Source organism: Zootoca vivipara, chromosome 16, assembly GCF_963506605.1.
Source record: "Zootoca vivipara chromosome 16, rZooViv1.1, whole genome shotgun sequence".
NCBI lineage: Eukaryota > Metazoa > Chordata > Lepidosauria > Squamata > Lacertidae > Zootoca > Zootoca vivipara.
In genome coordinates this window covers 11279644-11298061 of record NC_083291.1, presented here as the reverse complement: position 1 = coordinate 11298061, position 18418 = coordinate 11279644, and the positions used below count along the sequence as shown (strand labels likewise).

The 18418-nt window shown below is 42.5% G+C and overlaps 1 protein-coding gene across 8 annotated transcripts in view; it reads left to right on the top strand.

Moving 5' to 3' along the window:
• Positions 1–18418, top strand: part of NFIB (nuclear factor I B) — a 213367-nt gene that overhangs the window by 113363 nt on the left and 81586 nt on the right. For all 8 annotated transcript variants that reach the window (XM_035140574.2, XM_035140575.2, XM_035140573.2 and 5 more), the window contains exon 3: positions 4672–4725. In XM_035140574.2, coding sequence (XP_034996465.2) covers positions 4672–4725 — 54 coding nt within the window. The remainder of the gene's footprint in view (positions 1–4671; positions 4726–18418) is intronic.

Sequence of the window (18418 nt, the reverse complement as noted above, 5' to 3'; positions counted from 1 at the left end):
CGCACTACGTAGCGACGCCCCGCCCCGGGTGCATGTCATGTTCGCCGTTCTGGGTGCCCGAGTGGCTTCCGCCTGGCTGATTTGTCTTGTGTCCCTGTGTTCAGGAAAGGAATGAGATGTGCCATGGGGGATGTAGTGAGAATCTAAGAAACTTGCCTTTTGCAGCATTGTACAAATGCTTCCACAAGCGGTAATGTATGTGTTTTCAGAACAGTGCTATAGTGGTACCTTGGTTCTCAAACTTAATCCATTCTGGAAGTCTGTTCCAAAACCAAAGCGTTCCAAAACCAAGACACGCTTTCCCATAGAAGGTAATGCAAAGTGGATTAATCCATTCCACACTTTTAAAAACAACCCCTAAAACAGCATGAATTTTACTATGTAACGAGACCATTGGTCCATAAAATGAAAGCAATAATCAATGTATTGCAGTCACACAATCAATCAATCAATCAGTAGCTGAACTGGGTTCCGCACAGTCACAAAAACAAAAGTCGCAAAAACAAAAAAAGCAAAATAAATAGCAAAAAGAGACAGACCTCAGCGTAACACTCAAAACGGAAGTGTGGCACTCAAAATGGAGTATGTTCAGCTTCCAAAAAAAGTTTGCAAACCGGAACACTTACTTCCGGGTTTGCAGTGTTTGGGTTCCAGGTTGTTTGAGTACTAAGACGTTTGAGAACCAAGGAACCACTGCATTTGGTTTTTACATTGTTTATTTATTCATAATTATTAACATTATTTCTTCCACTTATGCCCTTCCTTTCTGTCATCATGGAACCCAAGGCTGTATTCATATGATTCCCATCCAGGTACTAACCAGACTTAGACTTGCTTAGCTTCTGCAAGGCAGTGTCCTCACTTGCCTCCAGACTAGATCCTGGAATCTTGTACTCCTGGATCTTTGGATGCAGCCCAAAGAATTAAGGCGCAATTGCTCAACCAACACAAGTGACAATAAGTCCTCTAATGATGTAGTAGTTCTATAGCAGTTCACTCTTATGCACAAGTGGGAGAAAGTTCTGGGCATAAGTTTTGCTTTTCCAAATAAGAAGATGCAATGCCATTCTTCTGTGATTGAAGAGGTCTTCTTGTATGGGAAAGTGCCCTTTTGAATCTAGATTCTTGTTTCCAACAATATGCATGGACTTGTTTTTGATGGAACAATTTGCAATTAAATTCCAGACATTATTTTGGTTCAGCTAAATTTCTCGATACCATATCTGATAAATGTATATGCTCTTTGAGTTTCTAGCCATTGACTTCCTCTCTCTCCTAATTAAGTCTTTCGGTATAATAGCATTCCAGGCCTCCCTTTCTAAAAACATGTCACAAATTTGTTATATCCCTGAATATAAAAGATTGCTTACTTTCTAAGAGCCTATAGATCAGGCCGTAGTAGAAACTATGCGATATTTCTCAGATGGGCAAGATTAAACATCAATCACCCACTTTCCTTCAGATTCTTGCAAGTTTTGCAAACGAACTTTATTCTTTCATATCTTTTTACATGTAGCACAGGAGACCTGCGTAAATCTTTCCTTAGAGAAGAGATCATCTAATGTTACATGATATTTGAAGTTTATTTCAGACCCATGAAAAATGTATACATTTCCTTAAGTTCAAAGTTGTACCAGTTGCAGGAAACCATGGGGGGGGGGAGTTATTGTGCTTAGATTCTGCTTGCCAATGTAAGGACAAGTTACTGGACTGAGTCGACCATTCCTACCAGGCTATTTTTATGATCTTACAAAAACAAAACGTATCTTAGTAAAAATGTATCCCATTAAAACCCAGCAACGCCACGTGGCATAGACACTATTTTAAAATTAACAAGCAAGGATTAACATTTCGACAAACCCCATAAATGGCGTGCAACACTGAAAAGTTTGCTTTGTGGGATATGAATTCTAATAAGCTTTTGTAGTTCCATTAATTTCTTTTCATGTATATGAAAACTGAATTTACTCCCACTGCTCTGCTTCTTCTTAAGTAGGGCAGTTAAAAAACTAAGCAAGGGCTGAGTCAGTTAATTAATTTAAATGTGATTACAAATCAAAAACACATTACATAATGTTGATTTAATTGCCACTTTTATTTACTTAATTAAAAGCACTCTGTAGAAAAGTGAACAGTTTTGACAATGGCTAGCTTGGCAAATGGCATAAGGAGAATACGCTGCCGCTGCAAAAGCTGTTGGTGGAACTTCAGAAGAGATGTGGCCAGAAGTGTTTTAAAACCATCGAGCTTCAAATGCACACACAAAAAAACCCAGGGTCACGCCGTAAGATCCAGGTTACACTTTTGAGGTTGCAACTCTGAAAAGGGTAGGCAGCAAAACAATGACTTGATGCAAGTGTGGTTAGATGCTTGGTGGCTTCTGCCAAGTGGACTTCCAGAAGGAGGGTTTATGATGGGAGATAAAAATATGAGAGAGGGGGGGAGGGAGGGAGAGAGAGAGAAGAACATCTGGAATCCCTTCTCTAAAGCTTGACACTATTTAAATTAAAAATGTTGTTGTTTTGTTGTTTAGTCGTGTCCGACTCTTCGTGACCCCATGGACCAGAGCACGCCAGGCACTCCTGTCTTCTACTGCCTCCTGCAGTTTGGTCAGACTCATGTTTGTAGCTTCGAGAACACTGTCCAACCATCTCGTCCTCTGTAGTCCCCTTTTCCTAGTGCCCTCAATCTTTCCCAGCATCAGGGTCTTTTCTAGGGAGTCTTCTCTTCTCATGAGGTGGCCAAAGTATTGGAGCCTCAGCTTCAGGATCTGTCCTTCCAGTGAGCACTCAGGGCTGATTTCCTTCAGAATGCATAGGTTTGATCTTCTTTCAGTCCATGGGACTCTCAAGAGTCTCCTCCAGCACCATAATTCAAAAGCATCAATTCTTCGGCGATCAGCCTTCTGATTAAATAAAAAATACTTGGAATAAAATAAGTCCTAAGCATGGCTTTTTGCCAGAACTCGCTGGAGCTCAATTTCAGGTGGGTGCCATTGTCATTCTAAGAGAACAAGGAAGAAGTTCATGGGTGAGCTCTGGCACCTCTTTCTCTCAAAATAGCATTGGTCCTAAGTATTTTGAAGAATCCAATAAAGGAGACAGGTAGCCAGCATATCTCAGTATTTTTGTATGCTAGAAGAAATTCAGTTTTACCGAGGCATTTTCAGTTCTCCCCAAAGGTCTAGTTGAAATGATGTGTCTTCAGACTGTGTCATAAATGACATAGCTTCTTGGCAGTATAAGATCGAATTTTCCCAAAGGATGGTGCCTGGATTTTGGGGCCTGGGAAGATTTGCATGTGATACAGCTCACAGCAGTGAGATCGCATTAGGTGTTGCCGCCCTGGGAGATGGAAGGAAGATACCGTACCAACCAAGGAAGAGTGGCAAGCCAAACTAATGGAATACACAGAAATGGCAAAACTTACGAGAAGAAAATAGCAATCAAGAAGAAAGTGTTTTTTATTAAAGAATGACAAAGTTATGTAGAATCATTAAAGAATCATTGTAAACAACTAAACACATTGGCAGGATTAATTTAAAATCAAGCAGTTAAAAGGGAGAAAAGTAGAACTAAAAAAAAGTTGTTAAGGGGGTGTTGCAGTTTAATTAAATGAATTAAATTATGTAACCAGAGAAGGAGAGGAGGGAAGATGAAATTAGGGCTATAAATGTAAAGGATGATTGTTAAATTGAAAACTGGAAAAAAAAAAGTGTTTCCACCTTGCGTTCCGCTGGACTGAGGGTATAAATTTAATAAATAAATATGAAGGTGTTTCAGAAGGCGACAGCAATGTTTGGCATACAGTGTGGGCAAATAAAATTCTTGTTCCAATATTTGGTTTCTTACACCACAATCCTATGCATATCTCCTCAGAAAGTTACCTTCATTTAGATTAATGGTGCTAGCTTCAAGGCCAGCATGTACAGTGGTATCTCGACTTACAAACGACTCGACAACCAAATTTTTCAACTTACGAATGGGGGTAATGGCTGCGTGCTTACGAATGTCTCAACATAAAAAAAAAAACCCCGCGGCGGTTTTAGATAGGGATTTTTCGACTTGCGAATTTTTAGATAGGGTTGCTTCGACTTACGAATTTTTCCATTTTCAATGCATTGCTATGGGAAATTGTATTTCCAATGGCGTTTTTTGACTTACGAATTTTTCGACTTACGAAGTTGCCTTCAGAATGGATTAAATTCGTAAGTCAAGGCACCACTGTATAGGATTGCAGCCTTAAAATATCTGGAATGTGGAACACTAGTTCCAAACTCTCAAATGCTGTGGTTTCTTTTCTTCCTAACTTCAACGAAGTTGCTGGGATCGATCTTCCCTCCTTCCTTCCTTCCTTCCTTCCTTCCTTCCTTCCTTCCTTCCAATTGGGGAGTTTTCAAAAATATTTTTTCTTCAATGAGATTTGCAAATACAAAACACACACACACACAAAAACCCCAACCCAGTGTAAGTGCTGTAATGATTTGTAGAATGCATATGTGCCTAACTCTGCAGAGTTATCACAGAGCACGCCAACAGGTTGCTGTTTGCGGAAAGGGGTGTAAAAGAGCTATTTAAAATGCAAATCATACAGATCGTGTTGGTTCAAAGAAAACTAACCCAGGACAAATCAGTAGCAAGTTGCTGATACGTTTCTTCAATTTCTTTTCAGATTCTGGACAATCAGGAAGTCCAAGCCACAATGATCCTGCCAAGAACCCACCAGGTAAAAATGAGTTCTAGGCCGTTTTGCAATTGAACATTGTTTGAGAACAAAGATCGTACTGTTAATGGTTAAGAGTGTATAATTGGTCGGTAACCTATTTTGTTCTGGCAAGCGCAGTTGTGATTAGGGTAAGCTGCAGTTTCAATTAGTTCTTGCGGAGCAGCATATGCCTCAGTCATAGTTTCATCGAGATTCTGGTTAATGGAAGCTAGCTTGCTATTGGAAAAGGGGTGGGGTGGGGAAGTAGGAAGTTGCATTCCAAATTATGTTATTTTGGAAAAAACCTTGTATTAAATTCTGCATTTTTTGTTTGCTGTATGAGAATGAAACATGAGGTAGCACTTAAGGTGAATGTTCGTTCCGTCAGTGAAATGATATATTCTTGCACACAAGGGACTGTTCTCCCACCACCACTGCACCCTCCCTAAATGTGTTTTAGGTGTCCCCCTAACCAGTGCTTGTTTTCTAGAAAAAGAGGTCCTGGAACCCGCCATGAATGCCTCCCTAATTCTCTGAGAGGTGCTGGAACTGAGTTCCAGCTGGAAAGAAAGGCTTGCCCCATACTCTCTGTAGCAGATGTGAGAATGGCACAGGGCACAGAGAGGGAGAAAGCCCCATTATGGAAGGGAAAGACTACCAACGTACCACTGTACAGTATAGCCCCACCTTGTGTGGGGGTTACGTTTTGGGGATGGTGCATGACCCCCTTGGAGCTACTTCTGTGTGACCATCCCTAACCCTCCAGCTCTTTTCATGCCAGGTAACTCAAGTGGACCCATCTTGAAAAGACCCCTTTAGCTTTGGAGGCAAGGCCCTCTGTGCTGTTTTTGGGATGCTCTCATGAGATCTCATGGGGCCGCTTGAATTCCTGCAAGATCTCTCGTGCATATCTCTAGCCTTCCAGAGCTGGCATGCTGAGAGGTCCTTGCGTGGCAAGCAAGGCAGAGAGCTTAAACTCTCTCTTGGATAGACTTCGGGCCTGTTCTGAAGCCCATTTTAAGGGCTTAAAGCAGTAACCGTTGCAGTTAGATTTTAAATGGGACAAGGCGGGAGAGAGAGTTTGGTGCCAATGCTGTTTGTGGAAGATGATGTAGTTAAGAAATGTGTGGAGCTTTCAGAGATTGGGTATGTAAAAAAGACACAAGCATTTTAGTGATTGGGTATGGAGCATGGGTAGGCAAACTAAGGCTCGGGGGCCAGATCCGGCCCAATTGCCTTCTAAATCTGGCCTACGGACAGTCTGAGAATCAGCGTGTTTCTACATGAGTAGAATGTGTGCTTTTATTTAAAATGCACCTCTGGGTTATTTGTGGGGCCTGCCTGATGTTTTTACATGAGTAGAATGTGTGCTTTTATTTAAAATGCACCTCTGGGTTATTTGTGGGGCCTGCCTGATGTTTTTACATGAGTAGAATGTGTGCTTTTATTTAAAATGCACCTCTGGGTTATTTGTGGGGCCTGCCTGATGTTTTTACATGAGTAGAATGTGTGCTTTTATTTAAAATGCATCTCTGGGTTATTTGTGGGCCATAGGAATTTGTTCATTTCCCTCCCCCTCCAAAAAAAATATATAGTCCTGCTCCCCCCCCCAAGGTCTGAGGGACAGTGGACCGGCCCCCTGCTGAAAAGCTTTTCTGACCCCTGGTATGGAGAAATGGTGACATTGGCAGTTTGGGGCTGGAGTTACACTGATGGTTTTGGGATGCTGGTAGCTAGTGAGTGAGGAATAGGGGCTTCTGTTTTGGTGATGCGATTGGGAAAGATGATGGAGGGAGAACGGGGCTGGCAATTTTTCCGGTCATGTTCATGATATTGTGCTTTTTATACACAATTTAAGAAAAAGCAACTCTTTCCATGCTGCCTCAGTTTTCCACAGCTGTCTGTTTACTGTGAACTCACTAATCAGAGTAAGCAACAACATTCTCTCAAAGAGGTGAAGGAACTATAGTTTAAAGGTGTACAAGCTCAATCTTGTATGCTGATGCATTTCTGAAGATGAACTGGGACGAAAACAAACCCGGCACATATTTTTGGTATTCACCGCTGTTGTTTTCATCTGCAAATGATGCATAATGGATGCTCACCGCTTCCCCAGGGGGCATCTGTTGCGGACCCTTGCTGTCTACCGCTAGCCAGACCCGTGGGGGAATTCCCCTCGGCCATCATGACCACCAGGGCGTTACCTCCCTGCCAGTAAGCCAGTCAGGGCCCGGATCTTGGGGAGACCCTCAGCTAGGCATTGCCCACATTGTTTCCTTTGCATTGAAAGGAACGGTGTGGAATAACAATGTAATGAGTTACATAAAATGACATAAAATAATAAAAATTGTTCTCAGCTGCTGCTGAGGGTGGAACCTGTTTTCCCACTTTGTCAAGTTGTTCAGGTTTTCCATTTAAAAATGAGTGAGAAATTAGCTGTTCGAATTTTTGTAAGGAGCATTTGCAAAGTTCCAGAAGAGAATGCACAAATCTTGAGTTGGGCTTAGGAGGATAGAAAGCACCTTGCCTTGCTTGAGAGAATTCTCCAGATTGGATACACTCCAGAATAGGGATGCCAATTCATTCAAAGCTTCTGCAAGGTGGCCCTACGGGAGAGCAAGATCAGCTGTACTGATGGTCTCTCTCCCACTGGTCTGCTCCTATCCTAATGGCCTGAAAACCACCTCGTTGTAGGGCAGGTTTGTATTTGACTTTAAAAGGAGCCTCTCTGATAGTGTGATCATCTTGGTGCAGCAGAAGTTGCTGACATTGTTCTAGTGCTGCCTCCATGACTTGGCCGTCCTCCTGGTGAGAAAAGAGGAAGAGCTAATGCCTCAATGGGCAGCAACGGCCTTTGCTATGTGTTGAGGGCAGAGTTGCCTGAGGTCTTTCTTCATTGGCATTTACATCCCATCACAGTCCTTGTTCAGTCTAGGGCTGCTTCCCGTGGTCATTCCAAGCATCTTCTGCCTTGTCCACCACCGTGGAACAATCAGGATATTCTGCGAATGTTCTGCTTTCCTATTCCTACTGGCATTTCAAAACGAGAGGGTGCTCAACTGTAGTCACGTTAAATTTCTCTAAACAAATTGCAGCAATGGCTGGCTGTCTCATGAGGGGAAGGTTATAGGGGAGGAATGGAATTGGGATAGGAGCCTGTTGCCAAGCAAGACCAGGATTCAGTTCTTCAGGAAAAGCACACAAGAGCCACTTCATATTGAGATCAGTTTTTGTTCTTTGTACCACACTTGAAACACGAGCATCTGAGGTGGAGCAGGCAAACAGCCGACAGTTAACAAACCATCCTGAGTTCACACATAATGACAAGCCATCTGTAGAACAAGTCTAGTTACATAAGCCAAAACCAAACCGTGGCTTATGATCATGGTTAGCTGGAAATAAACAAAGCATGGCTAAGCTATTGGGCTGGTCCCACAAGGTAGAACAAAGCATGGTTAAGCTAAATAAAACATGGCTCAACACTGTGCACATACCAGACCATAATTTCCTTGTGGGGGCATGGGTTTCCTTATTATTTATTGCTTTAGACAGGGAAACACAAAGAGGTAATGCATGAATGTTAAACACCATGCGGCCACTGGTCTGACAGGCCACAGAGATTATTAGATGAAAGTTTTGGATTTCCCCCACCTCCCTCCATCTCTGATGGTAGGCAGGCAACCTCGCCTCCCAGCAGGACCACTTCTGTGCCATGCTTTGATCTGCATCCTGATTATGAAGGAGCCAGTATGTTGGCAGAAATTTTTTACTTGAGTTTTGGATGCCATCACCTTCTCAAGGGCTTTGCCAAGGGGGAGAGGGGGGGGAAAGGGAGCCTGGAAACTGTGTAGTTGTTGGCAAGGCTGCTGGCACTGAAAGTTGGTTTCTCTATGTTTGGCTAGACTTCTGCATTCTTTAGGATGTCTGGTAATTTGCCTTCTTAACTAAGGAGGAGAGGGCAGCTGACTTTGCCAAACAAAAGAACATTAGGTACAGCTGCTAAAATTCTCTTGTAATGTATTCCTGAAATTACCCAGTGTTGTACAGTATTGGTAATACCAATACAGCAGTGAGTGTGATTGTAATACTTTTATGGTAGAGTACTTCCCACTGCTTTTCATCTGTTGTTATTGAATTAAATGACGTTTATTCCTCAAAAGTTTATTTGCACTCTCCCCCCCCCCCCCTTAATCATTTGTTGAAGTTGTGCATAATAGGAACTGGCTAAAATTGCTGACTCTGTTACTTAGGTGGTCCTTGTCTTAGCACTAATACTTCTTCAGTATTAGGCAATTAGGGCTGGGCGATACCTGGCTTTCAACTTTGTGATATATCACCAGCTAAACATTGTGATATACTGATATATCGCAATGTCTGAAATTAGGATGGAGCTTCGTGGTTTTTCCTGCATTGTGAATTTTGCATAGAGCACACACAAATCACAATAGCAAATCTTCTGTGGACCTCCTCCTTTGTGTGCTTCCTCCTCAAGAGCTCCAGAGGGTGGCAACACGAGAACGGGGCCTTCTCTACAGTGGCTCCCCATCTGTGGAATGCTCTCCCCAGGGAAGTTCGCCTGGTGCCTTCATTATATACCTTTAGGTGCCAGGCAAAAACGTTCCTTTTTAACCAGGCCTTTGGTTGACCAGATCGACATCCTATACCCTTTTAAGATGTGACTCCTTTGGGGTGGGGGTGCTATTGGATTATTGTTCTTATTTTGATTTTATATACGTATTGTGATGTTTTCTGTAAACCACTCTGAGACCTCTGGGTATAGGTGAGTACAGTGGGACCTCGACTTATGAGCTACTCGACATCCAACATTTTCAAGTTACGAGCGGAAAAAGTGGCTGCGCGCTTACAATTTTTTCAACATCCGAACGGAAAACCCATTCGTGGCTAGATGCGGTTTCCTCAACTTACGAGTTTTTAGATGCGGTTTCCTCGACTTACAAATTTTTTCCAATGGGAAACTCGACTTATGAAGTTTTCGACCTACGAGTGTGCATTCGGAACGGATTAAATTCGTAAGTCGAGGTCCCACTGTATATGAATTCAATAAATGAATAAAATAAATATTGCCAGGTCAAAAATTATGAAATCACAATCTGTCCATCACAATAGGTGAAACCTGTTTTGGATGATATATCCGTATATTGCCAAGCTCTAAACACAATACATCTAAGACAGAGGTTTCCAACCTTTGGGGTCCACGCCTCCCCCCCCCAACCAACTACATTTTTTCTGCGGCACCTTTTGTGAGGTCCAGGAGCCCAGTTATGTCCCCCCCTTGCTTGCAGAGCTGGCAGCCTCTCACGCTTTCTCAAACACCCTCCCTTGTGGGGTATTCCTTCAGCCTCCTAACTTCTCCCGTCTCCTTAGGAGTGCTCTGGGCAGCCACAGCTTCTGCCCCTGGTGTCTGAACTGGCCCCCCTTGCCCCAAAGAGAGGTGCCTCCTCTCACTGCCCCACAGGGGCTTGAGCCAGCACCCCCTGGCCAGTCCCAGAGGCACCATTCCCCCGGGGAGCTTGTAGCCAGGGCTGCTGCAACAAGCAGCCCTGCAAGCCTTTGGGAGGCAGAGACATGAGAGGGCATCAGAGGAAAGAGGGATAGAGGCCAGTTTTGCCCGTGGCACCCCTGACCACCATTCAAGGCAGCCCAGTGTGCCATGGCATACTGGTTGACAACCACTGCACTAAGATGTTTCAAGTCTGGACCTTGGTGACTGATGCTCAGTAATGTCTGAAAAAGTCGGTTTTTGAGATGCTATGCAAATGCTGAACATGTGGTTGTTAAATAAATAAATACTGAGGTTCTGTACCTTTTCAAAAACACCAAGAGAATAACCTTTCTTGGCGAGCAGTCAATAAAGAAAAAAGAACAAAAGAACTCTAAACTACTTTTCTTTATCCTGGAAATCAGCACCAAGGACAAGTAGAATGCCAATTTCCCATCAAGAAAAGAGGTGCCATATAGCATGGGGGGTGGGGTGGGGGTTAGGAACAATCAGTGCTGCTTAGGAACAATACTTGCTGCAAAATCCTTCTCTTTAAAAGCACTCCTGCTCTTCCTCCCCCCCTTGCCCTTTTTTTTTTTTTGTAATTGCAAGGTTCTGAGCAACCATGTTTCCATGCTGGGAAAAGTTGCACCTATGAAAATGCATTGCTTCTATCTACCAGTATTCCATTTAAAGCTATTCTGCGGCTGAATTAACATATTGGATGATATTAGTGTTCTAGAGTAGTGTAGCTCATGTAACAAAGTGAGTACATAACACCAGGTTCTGGAAATGTAGTAGAAAGCTATTCCCCTGTTTTTCTTTAAGACTTACGGAAAGCTGAAGCTGAATTAGATTTCAAGCATTTTTAGATTTCTGAAAAAAGGGAAGTTTGCTAACCAGCTTCAAGTGCTAGTTAAAGGTAAATGTAAAGGGACCCCTGACCATTAGGTCCAGTCATGACCGACTCTGGGGTTGCGGCACTCATCTCACGTTATTGGCCAAGGGAGCTGGCGTACAGCTTCCAGGTCATGTGGCCAGCATGACTAAGCCGCTTCTGGCGAACCTATTTATCTACTTGCACTTTGACGTGCTTTCGAACTGCTAGGTTGGCAGGAGCTGGGACCGAGCAACGGGAGCTCACCCTGTCGCAGGGATTTCAACCGCAGCTCTGTGGTCTAACCCACAGCGCCACCTGCGTTAATTCTGGTTAAACAGGGAAACCTGATAATCCTTCGTGTTAGATAATGTGCTCCTTCTTTCTTTCTTCTTTGGCGATCACTCTTAGCCGAGTAAGATTGTCTTCCATGAACACAGTTTTAACAGTGAGTCTGTAAGTGACTGGAGGCCAATTCTGGATCTGTACGTCCTTCCACAGTGGAGACATAGGTTTCCAGGCAGGAATTGATCATGGTGAGGATTTGCCAAACATATCTTCCTCTTAGCTCGTTTCTCCCTTTCGTTCTTAATTCGTGCTTCTTCATGATGGTTTTGGTGGAGGCTATTCTCCAGTTGGAGAATTGGGAAACACTCCCCAAGTGTTTCCCAATTATCTGTGGCTTATACTGCATATTTTTAGATTTGCCTTGAGAGCATCTTTAAGCTTCTTTTGTTGTTCACCAGCATTGTGCTTTCCATTAAGTTTGGAACAGAGTAGTTGCTTTGGAAGATAATAATGAAGTATCCAAACCACATGACCAGTCCAACAAAGTTGATGTTGGAGAATCATTGCTTCGACACTGGTGATCTTTGCTTCTTCCAGTACACTGACATTAGTTTGCCTGACTTCCCCAAGTGATGTGTAAAAAATTTTTTGAGACACCGTTGGTAGAGTCTTTTGAGGAGTTGGAGATGGGGTTTATAAGTGGTCCATGTTTCACAAGCGTACAGTTGGTAGTACAATAGCTTTTTAAACAAGCATTTTGCTTTCCTTGCGAATGTCCTGGCCCTCAAACACTTTGCACTTCAAACGGGAGAAAGTTGCACTCACAGAGCTCAGGCGATGCTAGATTTCAACATCGATGTCGGCCGTTGTGGATGCTTGGAGGGTCTGGCCCACTCTCAAACTCTTAATTCTGGCTACAAGATGGAGCCCAATAAAATCATCCCATGGTGTCCAGCATGCCAAATCATTTGCTGAAACTTAGCAGAGGGGAAGAAAAAACATTCACTTCCTCAAAACAGCTTGTGTTTGCCTTGGAAGTAGAATGCCTCTTCTGGCTGTGGATCCCAGGGATCTATCAGAATACTCTGATAGATGTGGTCAGCAGCCTTGGAAGAGCTACGTACCCTTGAGCCTGGCTATACGGGCTATGTAATGGTTTTCTGTTGGCTGTTTAGGGCGGGGCAAGCATTAACATGGCTCCAGAATTAATCTTTTAGTAGTACTAGGTGGTCTTAAATCTTTATAGCTCTTCTGAAAATATAATTAGTAGTTTTTTATTGAGTTGCATGTGTTTTGAGCATGGATGGCTGTATTATTTTACTGCACTATAACTTACCCTCTTGCGGACAGGGAACTAACCTGTATAGCAAGAAGGATAGGAAAGATACGGCCTGAGAGTCCCTTGCCTCTCTTCTGCTTAAAGCAAAATCAACGTGTTGAATGATACAATACTGAAAACACTTTGGCACAATGTTTTTGTAAATAACAAATGGACCAGAATCTATTTGTATAAATTTTCTTGCATAATAATAATATAATAATAAATTATATTTATCTACATCACTATTTGCTTATTCATTGTTTCTTTTCATTTCTAAGAAGTAACTGATCTTCCGGTTCTGCAGAATTAGTTGCTAAACTCATGCCTCTCATGTGAGAAATCGAACACAAGTTTAGAGATCCTGAAATAGTTTGTTGATGAACTTCAAAATTTTACTAACTTCAGTAGCACAAAACCTGCACAACTCCTGTAGTACTAGGCAGAGAATCTGTTCCTGCATAAGCCATTCCCATCCTACACAATACTTTTTTTTTCTTGCAACACTCAGCATAGCATTTTCTCTGCTTTTGGTTTTTTTTATGTGCCAGTGTTTAGTGTCTAAAAGCACATTTTCTCGTTGTAGGAAGATGCTTGAAATCTTAACAGTCCCACAAATTTCAATGAGCTACTTGGCTCATTCTTAAGGTTTAGCCAGTAGTAGGAAGACGAACCAATGTTTATGAAAACGAAATGCCACACATGTCAGTCGCCGATCTCATAATCTTTGTAGCACCATGAAGAAGCTGGAAATCCATATAAGCCAGGCATCCCCAAACTGCGGCCCTCCAGATGTTTTGGCCTACAACTCCCATGATCCCTAACTAACAGGACCAGTGGTCAGGGATGATGGGAATTGTAGTCCAAAACATCTGGAGGGCTGAAGTTTGGGGATGCCTGATATAAGCCATGGATCACACACAAACCATTGGTATCCCTAAAGCTTTCATAAATTAATGAAATGGACTTTGGTACTGTTGCCCATGGCACCTGACTAACAGATGGACCAACACTTTCAGTAGGCAGAGAAACCCGTTGATTGGAAGCTGCATGGCTTTTGGACCAAGAAGTTCCCAGTTTTTAAACATATTGGCTGCAGTTGGTAAATCTCTGTTGGAGAGAAGGTTCTCTCTCTCTCTCTCTCTCTCTCTCTCTCTCTCTCTCTCTCTCTCTCTCTCTCTCTCTCTCTCTGTGTGTGTGTGTGTGTGTGTGTGTGTGTTGTGTGTTGCTGCAGGGCAAGAACTCTGATGGCACCCTTCCATATTCAATTATAAACTGAGCTGTTCCTTCCTGGAATGATTGCAACATATGAGGAATTTGTTGTTATTCAGTTACCGTTGATAGGCAGGTGCTACACTTTACAAGATCCTACATGTGAATCGATTATACATAAACACATGTATTAGTCGGGGAACCCAGTTTCACCAACTTATTGTAGCACAGCTGGAATTGCATGAGATCATTGCATTGCCTGTGCAAGTCGGGGAGGCTATAGCAAGGGGGTATAAGGAGCACTCGAGTTGTGCAACATCACAACTTTGCGGTGGTACAGCTGCAGCATCCACATGCAGTATTACAGGCCCAGTGGCCAAGCAGAGGTTTTTGCCCGTTTCCTTGCCTAGCACCTTCGACAAGTTCTCATCAAAACACATAGACACCCAAGAAGCTTTCCTAGTTAACATTGCCAGCACCTCAAGTAACCCAAACCATTAAATATGGCCCAGATTCTTGTGCTAACTCCCTTCTCGGTGCTCCCAGATCTGTTTATCAGTGTTAGGAATTCCCCAGGTGCCAGGCACATTTTGAGACTGGCAAAGGTCCAGTTGCAACCAGGTGGAGATCTGTGGATGCCAGGTTGGTAAATTACATCTCCATCTGGCTGGCCCCCTCCAGCTTTCCAAAGCAGGTAATCACAAGTGCTTATTTATTTCCCACCTTTTCCTCCAAGGAGTACATGGTTCACACACACACACCCTCAGTCAATCCCTACAATGACTCTGTGAGGTAGGTTAAGAGGTTGTGACTGGCCCAGGGTCTCCCAGTGAGCTCCACTGAGTGGGGATTTGAACCCTGATCTTCCCAAGTCCTAGTCTAAACACTACACCACACTGGTGTTTTAATGTGTTGTAAATCACTTTGAGATTTCTTCTCTGTCAAATATCAAGCTGTATAGAAATGAAATGAATAATAATGGTAATAGCTTTCATTGTAAATATAAAAAAGGTGTGTCTAGACCTTCTGTTGTGGTGACCGCGTCCTAGGTTTAAGGCACCATTTGGAAATTAGATTATATTTCTGAGTTTCCAACATGGCTGTTTATCTGAGGTATAGCAGAATCGTAGGTTTAAAGACCTGAAATAAAGGCCACAGTATTACAAATAAGAAGAAAATAAAAATAATTTTTATTAGATTTTCCAATTTAACAACATCAAATCACATTGAAATTATTCCCAATTACACTTTATATTACAAATCCAAATTAAGTATACAATTCCAATTAAAGGAAACATTCCAATTATGCCTAATTAAGAAAATAGGTGTACAGTGGTGCCTCGCTAGACAAATTTAATTCGTTCCATGGGTCTTTTCTTATAATGAAAAATTTGTTTAGCGAATCCCATAGGAATGCATTGAATTTTTTTTGCCCATAGGAATGCATTAATTGAATTACAATGCATTCCTATGGGAAACTGCGATTCGCTAGACGAATTTTTCATAAAACGAATTCGTCTAGCGAGGCAACCTCCGCTCGAAAAATCCTTTCGTTAAGCGGAAATTTCGTTAAGCAGGGCATTTGTTAAGCGAGGCACCACTGTATGTAAAATTTGTCTGGGTCTATACAACATTCCACAGCATAAACGAAGATATGTACCAAAATGTAACTGAAAACCAGACTTCCTTTTCCTGGAATAGGAAAGGGCAGAATTTTTACATGCATAATTTCAGGATTCTTGAAATTCAGAAATCCCTTTTCCACAGAAGCCACCAGTCTACTTTTTTTGACTCAAGAGCAAGGAGAAATTCCAGTCCTTCTCTGTCTGAAACTCAAAATCTCCCTTAAATTTCCCAGGTCCAGCCCTTTAATAGAGAAACAGGAAAAGACTTCCTAGTGAGAACCTAGAAAGCATCCTTCCGCCTCACAAAATATACCAATGCACAGCTAACATATTCTTAGAGAGGTTGTAGGAAGGAGTACGTGTAGGAGACCCAGCCAGAAAGGGGTTTATGCTTTAATGTCATGTGTTAGAGCAAGGATAGCCAACTTGCTAGCCCTCCAGATGCCGTCGGATAATGACTGTCATCACTCCTGCCCATTGACCAAGCCAGCCAGGGCTGAGAGGAATAATAATAATAATAATAATAATAATAATAATACTGTAATAATTTATTATTTATTATTTATACCCCGCCTATCTGGCTGGGTTTCCCCAGCCACTCTGGGCGGCTTCCAACAAAATATTAAAATACAATTGTCTGTTAAACATTAAAAGCTTCCCTAAACAGGGCTGCCATCAGATGTCTTCTAAAAGTCTGGTAGTTGTTTTTCTCTTTGACATCTGGTGGGAGGGTGTTCCACAGGGCGGGCGCCACTACCGAGAAGGCCCTCTGCCTGGTTCCCTGTAACTTGGCTTCTTGCAGTGAGGGAACCTCCAGAAGGCCCTCGGCGCTGGACCTCAGTGTCCGGGCAGAATGATGGGGGTAGAGGCGCTCCTTCAGGTATACTGGACTGAGGCCATTTAACCACCCAATTGCCAACTGTCACCTCCTTTCCCCAATACCATTTATTATTTTTGAAATACATTTACAAAGACAATATAATGACTAACGATATATCACCTTGGCTATTAAGGCCACCTCAAACAAAACTTCCTCAGAATTAATTCAGATAAGCAGAAACACAATTTTAAGTGTTCTCTGATTCCCACCCCCGTTCAAAACCTGTACATATGGCAAGCTAACACAAGGCTAAAAGAAAAACACTTCTGTGTGACGTTTGAATGTTCCTTTTGCCGCAAGCTTTTGGTGCGATTCCAGAGATATAAAGCTTCAGAGATGCGATTCCCACCTGGATTCTGAAGTGATACAATCTCATAGGGTGTACGTCATGTTTTTCATGTTTAAGTTACATCTGCTGTGGTGCTGACAAATCTCATGATGTGAGGCGCTCCTAATGGTGTAGTGCTTTCTAAGAGTACTTGCTACATGTCTTTGTTTGAACTTGATAGAAAGGATTGCTCAAAGTTTGTAGGGATATTCGCTATTCGCCCATTGCACATCCGCCTTTACAATTTTTGTTTTTCATAATATATGTTTCTTGGCTTTATCTCTAAGTTGAGTTTGTTTGTGTGTGTGTGTGTGTGTGTGTGTGTGTGTGCGTGTGTGTGCGTGTGTGTGTGTTTGCTGACCCTGTAGTTCTATAATAAAAGCCAAAGAGAAGAGCCATTCAGTAGTGACTGAATAATTCACATTCATAGAAACCAATTTATAGAAACTATACCAATTATTTGCCATTTTTAAAAGTTCTGTTCTGTAGTTCCCAAGTCCATTCTCAGTTCCTGCTGTGCTGTCTCACCTTGCTGTTGAGAGGATGACAAGTCCCAGCCTTGGACAATTGTATTTCTGTCGGTCTCTGAACACCTCAGAAATACAGCATGACATATGTTCCCAGATTTCCTTTTGAACCTGGAGATGGAATTGCTGCAGAACCTCCTCAGGACACCTTTGCTCTTCCATCAGTTTTCCAGCAGTCTCTCTAGCTCCAAAGCTTGCAGTTGGAAAGGGAGAAGGGGGTTATTACCTTGTGCTTAGTTTTGGGGGCATAACACAATGTTGGGAACAAGTCCCTGCCAGTTGAGGGAGAAAAGGGGACCTGATAAACATGGCCTTTTTTGTGGTGGCTACAAAGCCCAATCAAAATGTGCGAATCCCTTCATAATCGGCGTGTGCCAAACCTGTGGTGTGCCAGTGTTGCAGCTGCTGGGTGACCTTGGGCTAGTCACACTTCTCTGAAGTCTCTCAGCCTCAGTCACCTCACAGAGTGTTTGTTGTGGGAGAGGAAGGGAAAGGAGAATGTTAGCCGCTTTGAGACTCCTTCGGGTAGCGATAAAGTGGGATATCAAATCCAAACTCCTCCTCCTCCTCCTCCTCCTCCTCCTCCTCCTCCTCCTCCTCCTCCTCCTCCTCCTCCTCTTCTTCTTCTTCTTCTTCTTCTTCTTCTTCTTCTTCTTCGATAATTAAAGCATCGTTTTCTTCTGGTCAAGCTAAAAATGATTGACCTTTCCTTGATTACATTTGACTGGTCAATTGGCCAGATTTTTTTGATTATTTTTTTAACTAGTTGGATGCCTAAGTCTAAAACTCATATTAGGTGGCATCTGAGCACAATTTGATTACTTCTTTCTTCATGATCTGTCCAGTATCAAGACATAGTCTGATGAGCTAGTGTTCAATGGGCCCAGAAGGCAACTCTAGACTTTGAAATAATAATAAAAACCAGTATAGCTTTATTCAAAAATTTATAATTAAACTGAAAGATCCTTAATGCACTGACTGAAGATTTGTAAATACCAGACCAGGTATTTTAAGTATCTGGAGAACTAAGCCCTTTAACAAAAGTTGCTGTTGTGATTTAAATGTTCTGAAAGAGGTAGTTCTTGGTAGGATGAAATATTTTATATCATAAACCTTCAAGATTTACAGCTAGTAATTTGGTGTATTTGAATGGAGGAAA